Source organism: Suricata suricatta, chromosome 1, assembly GCF_006229205.1.
Source record: "Suricata suricatta isolate VVHF042 chromosome 1, meerkat_22Aug2017_6uvM2_HiC, whole genome shotgun sequence".
Lineage (NCBI taxonomy): Eukaryota > Metazoa > Chordata > Mammalia > Carnivora > Herpestidae > Suricata > Suricata suricatta.
The window spans coordinates 139,838,485-139,853,737 of record NC_043700.1 but is presented as its reverse complement, the minus strand read 5'-3'; the positions used below and the strand labels follow the sequence as shown (position 1 = coordinate 139,853,737).

Genomic DNA, 15,253 nt, shown 5'->3' with positions numbered 1-15,253 from the left:
GCATGTTTAGATATTTGTCATGTCTAAGTCATATTTTTACCTAATACTTTCTTTTAAAACAGTAATAACCAAGGGTTATTTTGCCCCTGGGAGGATACTTGGCAATGTCTGGGGGCATTTTGGTTTGTCATACTGTGTGCTGCTGGCATCTGGTACGTAGAGGGCAGGAATACTATTAACCCTACAGTACACAGGGCAACCTTCTACAACAAAGAATCGTCTGGTCTGCAGTGCCAAAGGTGAGAAACCCTGGTTTGAATGAGTTCGTTTTCTCTTAAACTTCATAATAACTATTATTTATTGAACAACAGCATTTTTAAAAATATTGCTCTAAGTGCTTCATGTGCAACATCTCATTGAATCCACACATTCACAATATAAATATTACCATTAAGCTTATTTTACAAGTCAAGAAACTGAGGGTTACATAATTTGTCCAAGGTCTAACAGCTATCAAGTAGATGAACCTGAATAATATGATGCTAGAGGTCCTGAGTTGACCAATAGGATCTACTTTACATCACTACTGTAAATGAAAACCATTATCACATGCCTTATGTAATAGAAGATATAAATAAATTCAATAAGAGCACACTGTTATTAAGCTTCTAGCTAAATATTGTTGCCTACTGAAGTCCCTGGGTCTAAAGCCTGTGGCTCTCTCTTAAAACTGGAGACTAAGTGTTAAAGACATACCGGCATCAAACCAAGACTTTCTCCTTGATAGAAGAAATGAAAATGAACTTAAGGGGGAATAATTTTTTTAATATGTGACTCAATATTACATAAAGCTGTGTTTGTGTACTACTTAAATTCCCAACTCTTCAATAAGACAAGGCCCTGGGACATTTTGATTCCCCATGAATTAGTACCTGGGTTCAAATTCGGGGTCTCCTACTTACTACTGGTGTTATGTTAGATGTGATTTAATATCCTCACCCATAGAACTGCGATGGTGACTTCTGCCTCAGTGGGTTGTGGAAAGAATTAAATGAATTATAGAGCCTTGCAAGATTCCTGGCAGAAAATTACACAGCCATAAAATAAATATTAGTTCCCCTCATTTCCTGAAAATTCTGTGGTCTCTTTCCAGTACTGGCTTAGAGTCTCATATGCTTACATGATTATACAAACTCTTAAGAGCTATGACAGGACAAGCAGCCACAACTGGCTCTCGATTTATTACAGGAAACAAAGAGCTGCTTTCAGTCCTATCCAAAGTAGCCACTAAGGCCTGTTGGGAGGCACCTGACCTTTTGAGCCATGCTATGTAGCCACCAACCACCATTTCCCAAACCCCTGCCTCCTCTGAGGGTTGTTGAATATCTGGGGAAGATTTATGGACATTGTAAGCAGGAAGACCCTGTGACAGTGATTCTAATCAATGACACAGGTCCCTAGAGGTTGCTGGAGGGGGGAAAGAGTCAGGGGAGAAGAAGGAGCCTTTGTTCCTAGGGAGAGAGTTGTGGTTCCATCTTCATGTCCTTACACACACACACCTGCTCTAATTTTTGACCTGCTATTGGACTATGCAGTCATTGAGTTATGGCTAAAGGTTATACTTTAAATATTCACAGTACTTCCTATAGAACTAAATTTACAATTCTGTGATATCAAGTAAAGCAGAGTTCAACTGAGCATTGGAACTATTGTCCGCTTGGTGGTCAGAAGACCTTGTATTCATGGTGTGACTCCTGAATTTCTTCCCTACTTGATTCCTGATACCTTTACTCTTCTAAAATATTGCTTTAATAAGGCTTGAGATTTCATGTCATAATTAGGGATAATGAAAATGCAAATACAGCTAGAGTTAATGCACTGACAAATTCAGACTATCTTCTCCCCACTAGAATATAAACTTCTTGGGGTCAGGGACTTTGTTTTGTACCCTACTATATCTCCAAGTGCTAATGTAAGTAACTAGCATATATTTAGTACTGACGAATATTGTTGAATGGATAAATGAGAGTTTGTACTAAGGTGATTGGTTGTAGCAGTAAACATGTCCTTTGTCTACATATGTATTTTTTTCATGCTTCTGGGGTTTACACATGTGGCATCATCTTTCTGTAATGCCATCTCTCTGTCTCTTACTCCTCTATCACCCTTCCCAATCTAGAGAGAGTCTATTAACTCTTTAAGACTTGCTTCTTGGGGCACCTGGTTGGCTCAGTCAGTTAAGCGGCCGACTTTGGCTCAGGTCATAATCTCACGGTTCATGAGTTTGAGCCCCACACCAGGCTCTTTGCTGACAGAGTGGGGCCTAGAGCTTGCTTCAGGTTCTGTGTGTGTGTGTGTGTGTGTGTGTGTGTGTCTCTCTTTCTCTCTCTTTGCCCCTTCTCCATTCACACAGTCTCTCTCAAAAGTAAATAAAGATAAACAAAAATTTTTTTAGACTTGCTTCTTTTAGGGCACCTGGTGGCTCAGTCAGTTAAGCATCTGACTTCAGCTCAGGTCATGATCTCATGGTTCATGAGTTTGAGCCCCACATCAGGCTCTGTGCTGACAGCTCAGAGCCTGGAGCCTGCCTTGGATTCTGTGTTTTCCTCTCTCTTTGCCCCTCCTTTGCTCACTTCTATCTCTCTCTCTCTCTCAAAAATAAATAAACCAAAAAAAAAACAAAACCCAAACTGGTCAAATCTGTAGATTCGTCCTGTTTACCCTGATGCTATACAAACCTTAAAAATAGTGATATTTGGGGAGGGTTGAAATATTTCTCCTGAGGAAAAACAAATGATTTAACTATCTGGGACCAGATTTCTATTGGTGTAGTACAGGGGAATTCTATTGTGTAAAGCAGTATCTCACATCCCCAGCTATAAGAGGATTGTGGCCTGCTCAGGTTGCTATGGTTGTGACCATGACAACTTTGAAAAACACGAGAGAGATGCCAAGAAGAGGAAGTGGTAATGGCCATAAGCAAAAGAGAACAAATGGCCAGGACTAGGGACTGCTAGGGTTCCTAGAGTCCAGTGATTGTAGAGACAGGGATTCAAGACCATATTCCAAGATCTGACTTCCACATCTCATTATTTGCATTGATGCAAGCAAGCCCTGAACCACTCATAACTCATCTGTTTTATTCATCCGTTCTGCTTTAAGTTACTCTGAGTAGGGGACCCGAGACGGGGGAGGCAGCCTAAGAACATAGGGCATAACCCAGAGGGCTGCAGCTCTTGAGAACAAGCACTATTTTATTAAACCATCTGTGAATTTGTGTGGGTGAAAGTAACAGCTGCTGATTCTTAGGATATTTTTAAGTTGCAGCCAGTTGGAATACTCTCTATGCCTATATATGGTCCTTCATGCTAAAGGACCTCATGGAGATGGGTGGTCTAAAAACATAGACTCCTTGCAACCACATCATCGGCTTTTGGTCTTTGGCACCACATAACTAGCTTGCTATCCGGGAAACTTTAGCAAGGTGAAAAATTAAGCAGCTCATCTGACATACACCGTAGTGACGACTCCTCCTCCTACCCCCCACATTGTTGCTAGGTTTCTTTGAGATTAAAAGAGAGACTTATTTGTTTGGTCCCCATACACTTTAAAGCTGCTTAGCTACCACATCCTGTGTACAACGTGTACTCCAGACAAACAAACTTTTAAGGGCACAGCAGATTGAAGCAGGGAGCAAGCCTACCCAGTTGAGCCCCCTGGAGCCCATGTGCTATACGAAGCAAACCAAAACACAGCTGGTAGAGTTAATTTTAGGCTTTTTGACCTTGACAATGTCCTATCAATTTGGGAAAAGCAGCTTTGAATAGGTTCTAAAAGAACCCTTCCTTCTCTTCCTCCCTATGTAGCTGCCAAGAAAAGTGGCTATGAGGTATAAGTGGGGAAAAATAACTAATTACGGACAATAATAAACTTGACAAAGAAATTCAACATTTATTGGGTAGGTGCACAGTCCATGCAAGAAATCTTTAATGATTTTTGTCCTATGAACTAAGATTTTAAAAATTGTATACCATATGTAGCAGCTTCTAAAAAGTTCTAAGACTGGCTTCTTGAAAACAAAAATCAATTTCTATGTCATGGTGCTTCAAAACACCAAAACAGAGAAACTTAACAGAAAATCATGGGAGAAGGGGAAAATAATAGTTACAGAGAGGGAAGGAGGCAAACCATAAGAGACACTTAAATACAGAGAAGAAACTGAGGGTTGATGGTGTGGGAGTGGTGGGAGAGAAGGGAAATGGGTGATAGGCATTGAGGAGGGCACTTGTTGATGAGCACTGGGTGTTGATTGTAAGCAATGAATCATGGGAATCTACCCCCAAAACCAAGAGCACACTGTATACACTGTATGTTAGCCAATTTGACAACAAATATATTAAAAAAATAAATTAAAAAATGTACATTGTCAAAAAATAAAAACACCAAAACTGGGTTGGCAATGAGAGGGGAATGGAAGTTTTTATTAATTTGTGATGTTTATAAATATAACAGGAATTAATATGCAAGGAGTAAATGCATATTGTCCATTTCTCAATGCACAGGATCTAATTCTTTGACCAAAATAGGTGAGGTCCCTGTAATATATGTTCACATATAACATGGGATTTTCCTTACTGAAACTTACACAATTTTTAATGTTGCTTTTGTTTGATTGCCTGCATTTCCCAATGACCTGTAGGACTCACAAGGTTTTTTTGCTTCCAGAGACCCATAATAGACAGTAAATCCTTGTTAAGTGGATAAATGGTATGTACCTCATCATTCTCTTAAATCTAGCATTCTATTGCACAAACCTCACCTTTGAAAGGATGAACAACTTGAATTGGAGGAGATTGGGTTAGGTTTGGGATCAATGGGAGATTTCTTCTTCCATTGTAACATATTAAATAAGTGTTGTGTTTTGATACTTTATGGCTTTTAGTGATAAATGAATGTATCCAGAGACACTAAGTTTCATTAACCAATCTTTTATACTTCGATTCTTTTCTTTTTACATTTTTTCAAAAGTTTGTTAATTTTGAGAGAGAGAGAGAGAGACAGAGGGAGGAGGGGAGGAGCAGAGAGAATCAGAGGGAAAGAGAGAATCCCAAGCAGGCTTTGCACTGTTAGCATGGAGCCCAACACAGGGCTTGAACTCATGAACTGTGAGATCATGACTTGAGCAGAAGTCTGACACTTAATGGACTGAGCCACCCAGATGCCCCACTTCCATTCTTTTCTATTACATCAGAATAATATGCCCTTGAGAAGCATTTATAACTATACACTGGTTTGGGTATAACCATATATGTTTGTCTTTAATGAAGCAAGGTATAGAATTAAGATTTAAAAGGCATTGATAAGGGTTAGGTTTAATTGCTAGCTATGTTAGGTGGGATTGTGTAGCATGCCAAAATTCATTTAGGATATATTCATTGTAATTTAGGTCATCCTGGGAATGGGCAGAGGGAAATGGGCTCTACTGAATTCAGCTTGTACGTATCAGCTATATGATTTTGGGCAAGTTACATACATAACTTCTTATCATTAGTTTCCTAACCTATAAATGGGGTGGGGGGGATAGCACCTAATATCAACCTTATGGGATAGTGTAAGGAATAAATGACATGAGGATAAAATATATGAAAAGCTTAGCAGAGTGACTAGACCAGAGAACTATTCAATATAAGGTTGCTAAAAAACAATCTTATGCAATAAACTAATTAGATGGAATAACTACCACATCAATCTAGATGTTATGTAACCAAAACACTCCCACACAACAGAATGTATTTTATCAGGTTACTAAAGATTTGTTGCCTAGGTGTACTTTTTCTAGTATTTGCTGTTCAGGTATCTATTCTTTCCCAGTTAGATCACATTTCGGAATCAGAAGGGATCAGCTACTTAAGAAATACTGAGGCCCAGATTTAGCCACGGGGTTTGAATTTGGCATTTCTTCTCCCTGGCATTAACAGCATTTCCTTTTAGTTTTATATGTAAAAGAATATCTTTATATAGGCAGAAAAGGCTGAGTGATATGAGAGCAGAGAAAGAATGCTCTGGTCTAAAAAAATCATTGTTCTTTTTTTGTTTTTTTAGGTTTTTTTTTTAATGTTCATTTATTTTTGAGAGAGAACAAATGGTGGAGGGGCAGAGAGGGAGAGAGAATCTCAAGCAGGCTCCATGCTGTTAGTGCAGAGCCTCATGTGGGGCTCGAATTCACAAACTGTGAGATTATGACCTGAGCCTAAATCAAGAGTCTGAGGTTTAACAAACTGAGTCACCTAGGCGCTCCCGAAAATCGTTGTTCTAGATCAGCAAATTTTATTTTATTTTATTATTTTTTTAGTGTTTTATTTATTTTTGATACAGAGAGAGACAGAGCATGAGAGGAGGAGGGGCAGAGAGAGAAGGAGACACAGAGCTGGAAGCAGGCTCCAGGCTCTGAGCTAGCTGTCAGCACAGAGCCTGACGCGGGGCTCAAATCCACGAACGTGAGATCTGACCTGAGCTGAAGTCAGAGGCTTAACTGACTGAGCCACCCAGGTGCCCTATATCAGCAAATTTTAAATTTCCATCGCTAATAATACTTCTTCCAGGCCTTGGCAAAAGGAGACCTGCTATTTATTTGTTTTTCTTTTTATTATGGAAAATTTCAAAACTAAAGTAAACAGCATAGTATAATGATTTGCATGTTCTTATCACCTGGCTTTGGCAATTATCAACTCAGAGCCAATCTCATTTCATCTATACTCCTATTTCCCTCTCTCACATTATTCTGAAGCAAATTCTAGGCATATGATTTCATCTGTAAAAATTTTGGTACATATTTATAAAACACAAGGGTTCTTTCTAAAAAAACATAAGCACAACATCATCACCACAATAATTAGTCCTTAATCATCCACTGCCTAGTGTTCAAAACTTTCCAATGTCCATAAATGACATAAATATTTGTTACTCTTCTTTTTCACATTGCTTGTTTGAATTAGGATGCAAATGAATCTACACCTGACAACTGGTGGGTATCCCAACCTCTAGGTTTCTCCTTCAGCTCAATTTACCTTTGTAATTCATTTGTTGAAGACAGTGGGTCCTGTAGAATTTCTCCATAGTTTGGATTTTGCTGATGAATCCAAGTGGTGTCATTTAACATGTTCTTTACCATATTCTTCTGTTCCTTGTATTCTCTATAATTTAATACAGTTGATCTAGAGGCTTAACCAGATTCAAGTTCTCTTTTGTTGGCAAGATTTTTTCACAGGTGATGATACATTCTTCCATCAGGATGCATAACAAAGTACGGTTTTCTCCCTTGTGTTACCAGCAGCAATCATCAATGGCTATATCCAGTAATTTATTAGGTGTTGCAAAAATGGTGATATTCTAATAATAATTAAAATCATTACTACTGTTTTTAAATTTTCTAATTTTAACGTTTATTCATTTTTGAGAGACAGAGAGCAAGCTGGGGAGGGGCAGAGAGAGAGGGAGACACAGAGTCTGAAGCAGGCTGTAGGCTCTGAGCAGTCAGCACAAAGCCCGACGCGAGGCTAGAACTTACAAGCCGTGAGGTCATGACCTGAGTGGAAGTCAGATGCTTAATGATCTGAGCCACCCAGGTGCCCTTGTTTTTGTTTTTGTTTTGTTTGTTTGTTTTAACTGAAATGCTTCTATAAGGAGAAATTTCCTTTTAACTACTATATGGAAACTTGGCTTTACTTAGTGTTAATTTACCTGGGGAGTAACATGTTAGTGAACACATTGGAAATGATTAATTTTATAAGAAAGTATGACGAATCATCTCTAAGGTTGTAGAAACCATCACCTCGAAGGAGAAGGAGATTATAAATACAACTGAGGTAGGTAAGTGGTGTTCAGAAACTAGAGATTTCTGGGAAGAGAAGAAAGAATAAACACACATACTTAGAGGTAATGCTCTACTATGTCTATCCTTATTGGGCATAAATTCCTATTTGGAAGCCCATCTTAAGGCTTCAAATACAATTTACTTACTGAGGTCTGCATTCATGCCTCTAGTTCAGATCTCTTCCTCTGCTTTGTGCAATAATCAAAATTCTTCCAGACATCACTACTTTGGTATCTAATAGACATCAAAGCTATCTCAAAGCTAACATATCTAAAATGCAACTTTTGGTTTTACCCCCAAATTATGACCTTCCCTATTTGATAAATGACTATTTTTATCAGTTGCTAAAGCCAAAATAACAGGAATAATCTTTATCAGCTATTAATTTCAGGCAACTCTCCTTGTGGTATGAAAAGAAGAACTCAGCAGGTACTTTAGCAGATTCTCTCCTCTGCCAATTGTTATCCTGATTCAGTGTCATAGGATTCATCTAAATTGTGTTTGAACAAAAATCCAATATTTTCTTCTGTTTAAGAAACATGGTTTGATTTACCAACATGCCAAATTAATAGTGCACCAACTCAAAAGAATATATTTCATATTGGTACTTCATGTCTATTAGCCCAAGATAGGTTAATAGTTGCACATTATTTATGTTCAGGTTCTTTGAAAACTTACTTATGGACTTGATGCATGTTCTGAGTAAAGAAGATGGATAGCTCTTGTGTAAAAAAGATGGGTATTCAAATTGATAATGATGTCGTAGCTTGGTTATCAGTGGCATGCTGATTAACCATTCATGGGGCCCAAGCCAGTTATAATCACCCAGCACTCTGTTGCACGAAACATTCTCAGGGTAGAACGGTTTCAGTTCCCCCTTACAGAGCCTTGCATTTCACAGAGCCAGGCTTTATAATCCATTTAAGAATACGCCACACCGAGTATGTCACTAACAGCAGTTTTCCCAGCTGCTGCAGACTGCACAGCGTGCCTGCTGAGACAATAATGGACCCTGACCCCTCCTAGTTCATGGTTTTAAATACAACCATAAAACGACAGGGACCTTGAAAACCCACTTAGACCCTTTTCTCTCCTCTGGGAGAACCACACCCAAACCATTCCAAACACGTTCAACTTCCTCCTGTTTTTATATACTAGCAAAGAGACTCCATAACCTTTTACCATCCTTTACTGAACACTTAGAGGGCAGCACTCTGGTGGCAATTCCATCCCTCACTGCAGAACCCTGACATCCCGGAGCTGAAGTCCACTTCCTTCCTGACTGCTGAAACCCACCTAAGCAGTTCGGAGCGCTTTGCCATGACCCCCAACTAGGTGGACAGTCCTTGACCGGCCTGATGGCCCCAGTAGACTTGCTGGGCGTGGTCCGAGGGGCGGCAAAGACGTCCTGAACTTGAGGGACCTGGGGCCACCACCGCAGGGGAAGGGTGGGCGAGCGCTGCTCTCGCGAGAGTTCGCCGGTAAGGGTGGCGGCGGACTGGTGAGGAGAAGTAGGGGGAGGAGAAAGAAGAGGAATTGGAGAAGGGGGAGGCGCGGCGAGCAGCTCAGCAGCCACGGAGGTTGTTCTCCGGAGACTAGGCTTGCGGCCCTTTCCCCGCCTTCTTTTCCTTCCCCTCCCAGTGAATGATTCAAGCCGTGCGCTTCCCACTTCCGCCCCCTCCGCCTGCCGTTGGAACTAGCAAAGCCGAACGAGTTGCGGCCGTCGAACAGCTGGCGCTCCCCTTCCTCCTCGGCGCCTCTTCTGTCCTGTCTTCATCCCTGGCCGCCGCCGCAGCCGCCGCCGCCCGGAGGCCTAGAGACCGCCGCGCCCGCACCCCACGCCGCGGCCGACATGAGCTTCTTGTTGTGAGTAGCCAGGCCCCGCGCGCGCCGGCTTTGTTCGGGCCACCAGGGCCGCGGGCCCCAGCTCGCGTTGCCCCGAGCTGCCCAGGCCGGGCGTTCCCACCGAGCAGGTCTCCGGGAGCCCGCCCGGCGCGCTGGCGTGCCTCACGGCCTTCGCCTCCCCAACCCGCTTCAAGCTCGCTCGGAGTCCCCCCCGACCCCACGGAGGTGCTTTCTCCCCGGACCCAAGTCCCGACACACCCCGCCGCCTGGGTCTGTATTTCTCCATCACCGCATCTTTCCCTTCGTTCCACTCTTGGGTTTGTTGTTTTGCACGTTCTGCAAAGGTACCGCCCACTCCCCCGCATGACCCTTTTGCGTCGCGTGCCCGGTGGCCTTTCTCCGTTTCGTTTGCCCATTGCTTTTTTCTGGATGCCAAACACAGAAGGTTGGGTGTTGTACTTTTCCCTGTCACCTCAGCACCCTTTTAACTTCCCTCTTAGGTTTTAGGAGTGGAAAGTTGGAGTGACAAGTCCTGTGGATATAACACATCCTCAATGAGGCTGCTTTGGGTCAGGATCCCCTGGTGACAGCTCAGGGTCTTGGAGCCTGGAGCAGCTCCTTAGTTCCCCTAGATGTCCTTCCTCCCAATATGCTCCACAGAAAAGTACGGGCTCTATCTTTTTAGACAGCCACCAAGTAGTCTGGTAGTGTGCCGTAGGTTGATTACGTCCGCTGGGGAGTTGTTTTGCAGATCATTTGTAAACGCCAACTTAGCTTCACATTTAGTGCTGGTCACTATTTCGTTTGCTTGCCCTTTATTGCAGACGAGTTTGGGGGGTTGGGCAGAAAGATGGGATGGATGGCCAGATGTGAGTATGGAGGCAGCAGACAGCCTCAGGTCGTCTGAAAACAGGACATTACACCACTGGAATTCCTCGTTTGAAGGCTTCGTTGTGATTCACTTTTGTTTGAGCTGTGGTTAGAAAGCTAATAAGAACTCGGAGATTGAAACTCACACCATATACTCCATTGCTGTTGTGGACAGAATAGCTTTTTTCTTCACAACAATAGCAATAGCAGTTCTGTTCCCATTCTCTTCTTTCCCTACCTGTAATTTTTATTCATCACTTTGGCATCTGGATCCTCAGAATTTAATCAACCCTTATTTTCACAGGCTCCTACATAGACTCTTAATCCTTTTTCGAGTGTTCATGCAGAACTGAGGGATCACAGAAGGCGAACTGGCAGGCCACCTTGCTAACATTTGCTTGTGTCATTCTGTCTAACGCATTTGAGTTGGTGAAATCACTTTCTTAGGCTCATCCTGGAAGTTGATTTTGAGTTTGTCATGTAGGTAGTGATAGATAAGAGGCCTGTGTGACTTCAAGAAAGTCTGTTTCCTGTGTTAGCTTGAAACGAGTTTTCCAGGTATCTCAGCTTGAAGCTTCTCATCTTGACTGTATTTTACTCTGATGTTTGATTTCTTCAAGAATTTAAAAGCTGTCCTCAAAATAGCAATGTAGATGATGTCTGTAACTGCTGCTAATGGGCTTGTGTCTCTTGGAACTCCCAGCTAAATTGGTTGAAGCAGGGAAGAACCATATTTGGCTGAAACTAGAGATGGAGAAAGTTGGTGGTATTTTCTGAATACAAATAGAATAGTATCCTATTTTTACATGGCCCAGTATGTATTAGTTACAGAAATGCAGTGGATAAGTTCATTTCTCCTGAAGCATATTAGTTACATAAGAAAAATCTTGCCCTAACTAATGTGTGTTTATATATATGGCACATTAGAGGGTTTGTACTATTTAGGACACAATTTTTCATTCAGGTCTCATGTAACAGTTAACATATTCCCAATATTGGATTGTGTTTGACAATCCCAGAAATTTAATCCAGCATTTTTATTTTTGCTTTTGGTGTTCACTAGTAGTTTCAACTCTTAAAGTGAAGACCTCATAGATAGAAATAATTATCAAAAGTGAAAGAACAAAGTTTTGGTTATTTCATCTATATATATTATTTGGTATAGCTTCCTCAATATTATTTCTGAACCAGCAGATGATCAGAGAAATTAAGAGTTGTGGTTTACAAGTTAAATTTAAATATTTTCCCAGACACCTGGGTGCTTCAGTTAGGTTAAGCATCTGACTTTTGATCTCAGCCCAGGTCTTGATCTCAGGATTGAGAGTTCAAGCCCCAAGTTGGGCGTGGAGCCTGCTTTAAAAAAGTGTGTGTGTGTGTGTGTATGTATACACACACACACACACATTTTTCTCTAGTTCTTAGAAGCTTGCTTGTAAGGCTACTGTCAGTGGTAGGCGCTGAGAAGTAAGGGCAATGTGAGATGGGTTTATGAGGGTGCTGACTCATAATTCCCTTTAAGACAGAAGGAAATAATTATTGATTAAAAAAATCATATATTATTCTGGGCACTGATGAAGGCACTGGGTAAAACAGTAAAAAATTCCTGTATTCAGTGTATGTTTTGGTGAGTGACCATAAACACTGAATATCAGAAAATTATATCACATGGTAGGAGAATGTAAGTGCCAGGAAACAAAGTAAAGCAGGGTAAAGAGGTTTGGGGACAGAGGGATGAGGTAGATGAGGTAATGCCCAAAGGGTGCAGTGATTCCTTTCGTAGCTTTTGTACAGATGCTCAGAGTACATTTGTATGGCGTGTGTAGCTGTGACTGGGACAGAGCTTTGGTTGTGCTGCAAATTGGCCTTTGTGTATCTTTAATAAGCGAAATTCCCAAGTGGTACTTAGAGAAACTTCACAGGAACCTAATTTAACTTTGTAGACTCAAATCTTTAAACATCATCAGCACCTGCTGTGTGCTAAACATTGTGGACAATGCAGGACTCCCAGACCAGTTATAAGTTGTCATCTGTAATAGACGTAGTACAATCATGGGTGTCTAAAGAATATGGAGCGGGGCGCCTGGGTGGCTCAGTCGGTTAAGCCTCCGGCTTCGGCTCAGGTCAGATCTCACGTTTGTGGGTTCGAGCCCCGCGTGGGGCTCTGTGCTGACAGCCAGCTCAGAGCCTGGAGCCTGCTTCCAGTTCTGTGTCTCCTTCTCTCTCTGCCCCTCCTGCTCTCATGCTCTGTCTCTCTCTGTATCAAAAATAAATAAAACATTTATTTAAAAAAAAAAGAATATGGAGCAATTTGTCTGATTTGGGCTGGAAGAAAGCTTCATGAAAGAAGAAGTGGAATATATAACAAGGGTTTTCTAAAAGGGTAAGGGGAACTGGAAGATTTTAGTCAGAGGAAACGTCCTAGAGACATGAATTTGCTTGTGAATTGTCTGTTTTCAGATTTGTCCAAGAGGTTGTAGGATCTTGGAACTAGATGAGATTTATCAGTAACATAGCTTATTCAACCTCTTTTTGGTAAAGTGGCAAAATCACCAACCTCAGGTTATTGGCCTGATTATTGGCTTGGGTTAAATCAAAACACAGACCTGTTAGGGTTTTTCCTCTCTTGATATTTTATGCATATAAAATTCAGGGAAATTTAGAATCAGAGCAAGTTCTTAACCTTTACTCAGAGTATGTTCACTTAAAGTATGTTCACTCAAAATATTGAGTGTTCTGTATGTTTCTTACATTTTGGAATTGCTAGTCTCTTCTCATCAGTAGAATTTTACAGAAATATTTAACTTGAAAAAGACAAAGGCCTTATTCCCTAATGTTGGGCTACTTGGTTGGAACAGAGGTAAAGCAAACACTTTTAGTTAACCGTAAAATGTAAGTCTGTAGGAAAAGTGGTTTGGGGATGTGAATGAGTATAAACCAGATCTGTTTCTGTATAGAAAGAAACAAAGAGTTAGATTGGGACAGGAAGGAACTCTTTTTTTTTTTTTTTTTTTTAATTTTTTTACCTTTTTTTTTTTTAATGTTTTATTTATTTGTGATACAGAGAGAGACAAAGCATGAGAGGGGGAGGGGCCGAGAGAGAAGGAGACACAGAACCGGAAGCAGGCTCCAGGCTCTGAGCTAGCTGTCAGCCCAGAGCCTGACGCGGGGCTCGAACCCATGAACGTGAGATCTGACCTGAGCCGAAGTCGGAGGCTTAACCGACTGAGCCACCCAGGCGCCCCAAGAAGGAACTCTTTTTTAAGCATTATATGAAGTAACTTCAATGTAAATAGTAAAAATTTAGGAAAGGAGACCCAGGGTTATAGTTGTTTTTATGTGTCTATCTCTGTCTTTCTTTCTTACTTCTCTTTTCTTTCCCTGTTCCTTCCCCCAGATCCCAGCATCTTTGTTTTTTTATTTTTATTTTATTTTTTTAAATTTAAGCTTATTTATTTTTGAGTCGGGGAGTGGGGGAAAGAATCCCAAGCAGGCTCTGCACTGTCAGCGCAGAGCCTGACATGGAGCTCCATCTCATGAACCATGAGATCATGACCTGAGCCTAAATCAAGAGTCATACTCTCTCAGTTTTGGCTCATGGGAGACCTATTTAGTCAGGCTTTTGTATCCCTTTGACTTGTCTCTGTCTTTTTGTGAGCACTACCTAACTTTCTGGCACAACGAAATGTTACTGGTTTATCCTACACTTTCTCTTCCCTGGCCCTGGAAATGGTTCTTTCTCTAAGGGTGTTGGTTCTGTTCATTGAAAAATAGTATGTAGAAAACAGAACGTAGGTGATAGGTATGCTTGTTACTGTGGGTGCATTGGTGCCTTGCTGCTCTCAGACCTCCTCATTGGACAGTGCCAGAAAATAACATCCACACACATTTACATGCACATGAGTTTTTTCCTGTGTATATTGAGTAAGTTCATACTAATCCCTGAAATGCTGGGCCAAGTAGCAGAGAGTTCCTTCTAGCCTTCCTCCTTTACATATTTTTCACTTCCTTCTTTGTTAGTGAGAAACCACGTTCCCATAGTCCTCAAGATACGTGTTTGCTCAAAGTGCTGTAGATAGCCATTCTCCTAACCCAGCCCCTCCTGGCCACCCCTCTTGTGGCGTGGGCCTCCACATGTCATCGTGTCTCCTGAGAATGTGTGGGCCCCTGCTTCAGCCACATTGTGTTTGAAGGCAGTCTCAGACTCCACTGCATGTGGTGTGAGTGTGACAGTAATCTGTATTTTTCTTATGAATTCTATGGTTAGGATCAGTACTTCAGAGATGTTGGGAGGATTAGAGATACTAAATGTAAAAGCCCTAGCTCAATAAATTGTGGTTAAGTGCAGCGTTCATTATCAATACCTCAGCAGTGTCATGATTGCTAGTAGCTGTTATTATTTTTTATAAGCATCTTCATCATTTCTGATTACTTAAATCCTAGCCAATTTCTGTAGGTTTCTAATAATATGTATCAGTGTTACTTTGATTTTTTTGCAGTTAGAACTTAAAAGCAGGTAAGCAAATATTTGGGTAATAGTTTACCTCATAGTCAAGTAGCCTTATAATTATTATTTATAAAGGAAAGGTTGGATTTTCTTTTATTGCTACTATTGTTTTATGTTTCAGCCTAAATCCTTTTTTGTTCTCAAATTGAAATTTGATGGGAATATTTCAATAGCTGTAGTGATTGGCTATTAGAGGAATATTTTTGTGTATGTTTCTTTGT

At 41.0% G+C, this 15,253-nt stretch overlaps 1 protein-coding gene across 3 annotated transcripts in view; it reads left to right on the top strand.

Moving 5' to 3' along the window:
- The first annotated feature begins 9,322 nt into the window (after positions 1-9,322).
- MOB1B (MOB kinase activator 1B) overlaps positions 9,323-15,253 on the top strand; it is a 48,158-nt gene continuing 42,227 nt past the window's right edge. Inside the window, exon 1 of one of the 3 annotated variants that reach the window (XM_029945117.1) lies at positions 9,323-9,679. In XM_029945117.1, coding sequence (XP_029800977.1) covers positions 9,666-9,679 — 14 coding nt within the window. In that variant the 5' untranslated portion in view covers positions 9,323-9,665. The remainder of the gene's footprint in view (positions 9,680-15,253) is intronic. The other 2 variants (XR_003910982.1, XM_029945125.1) reach the window with 2 other exon arrangements.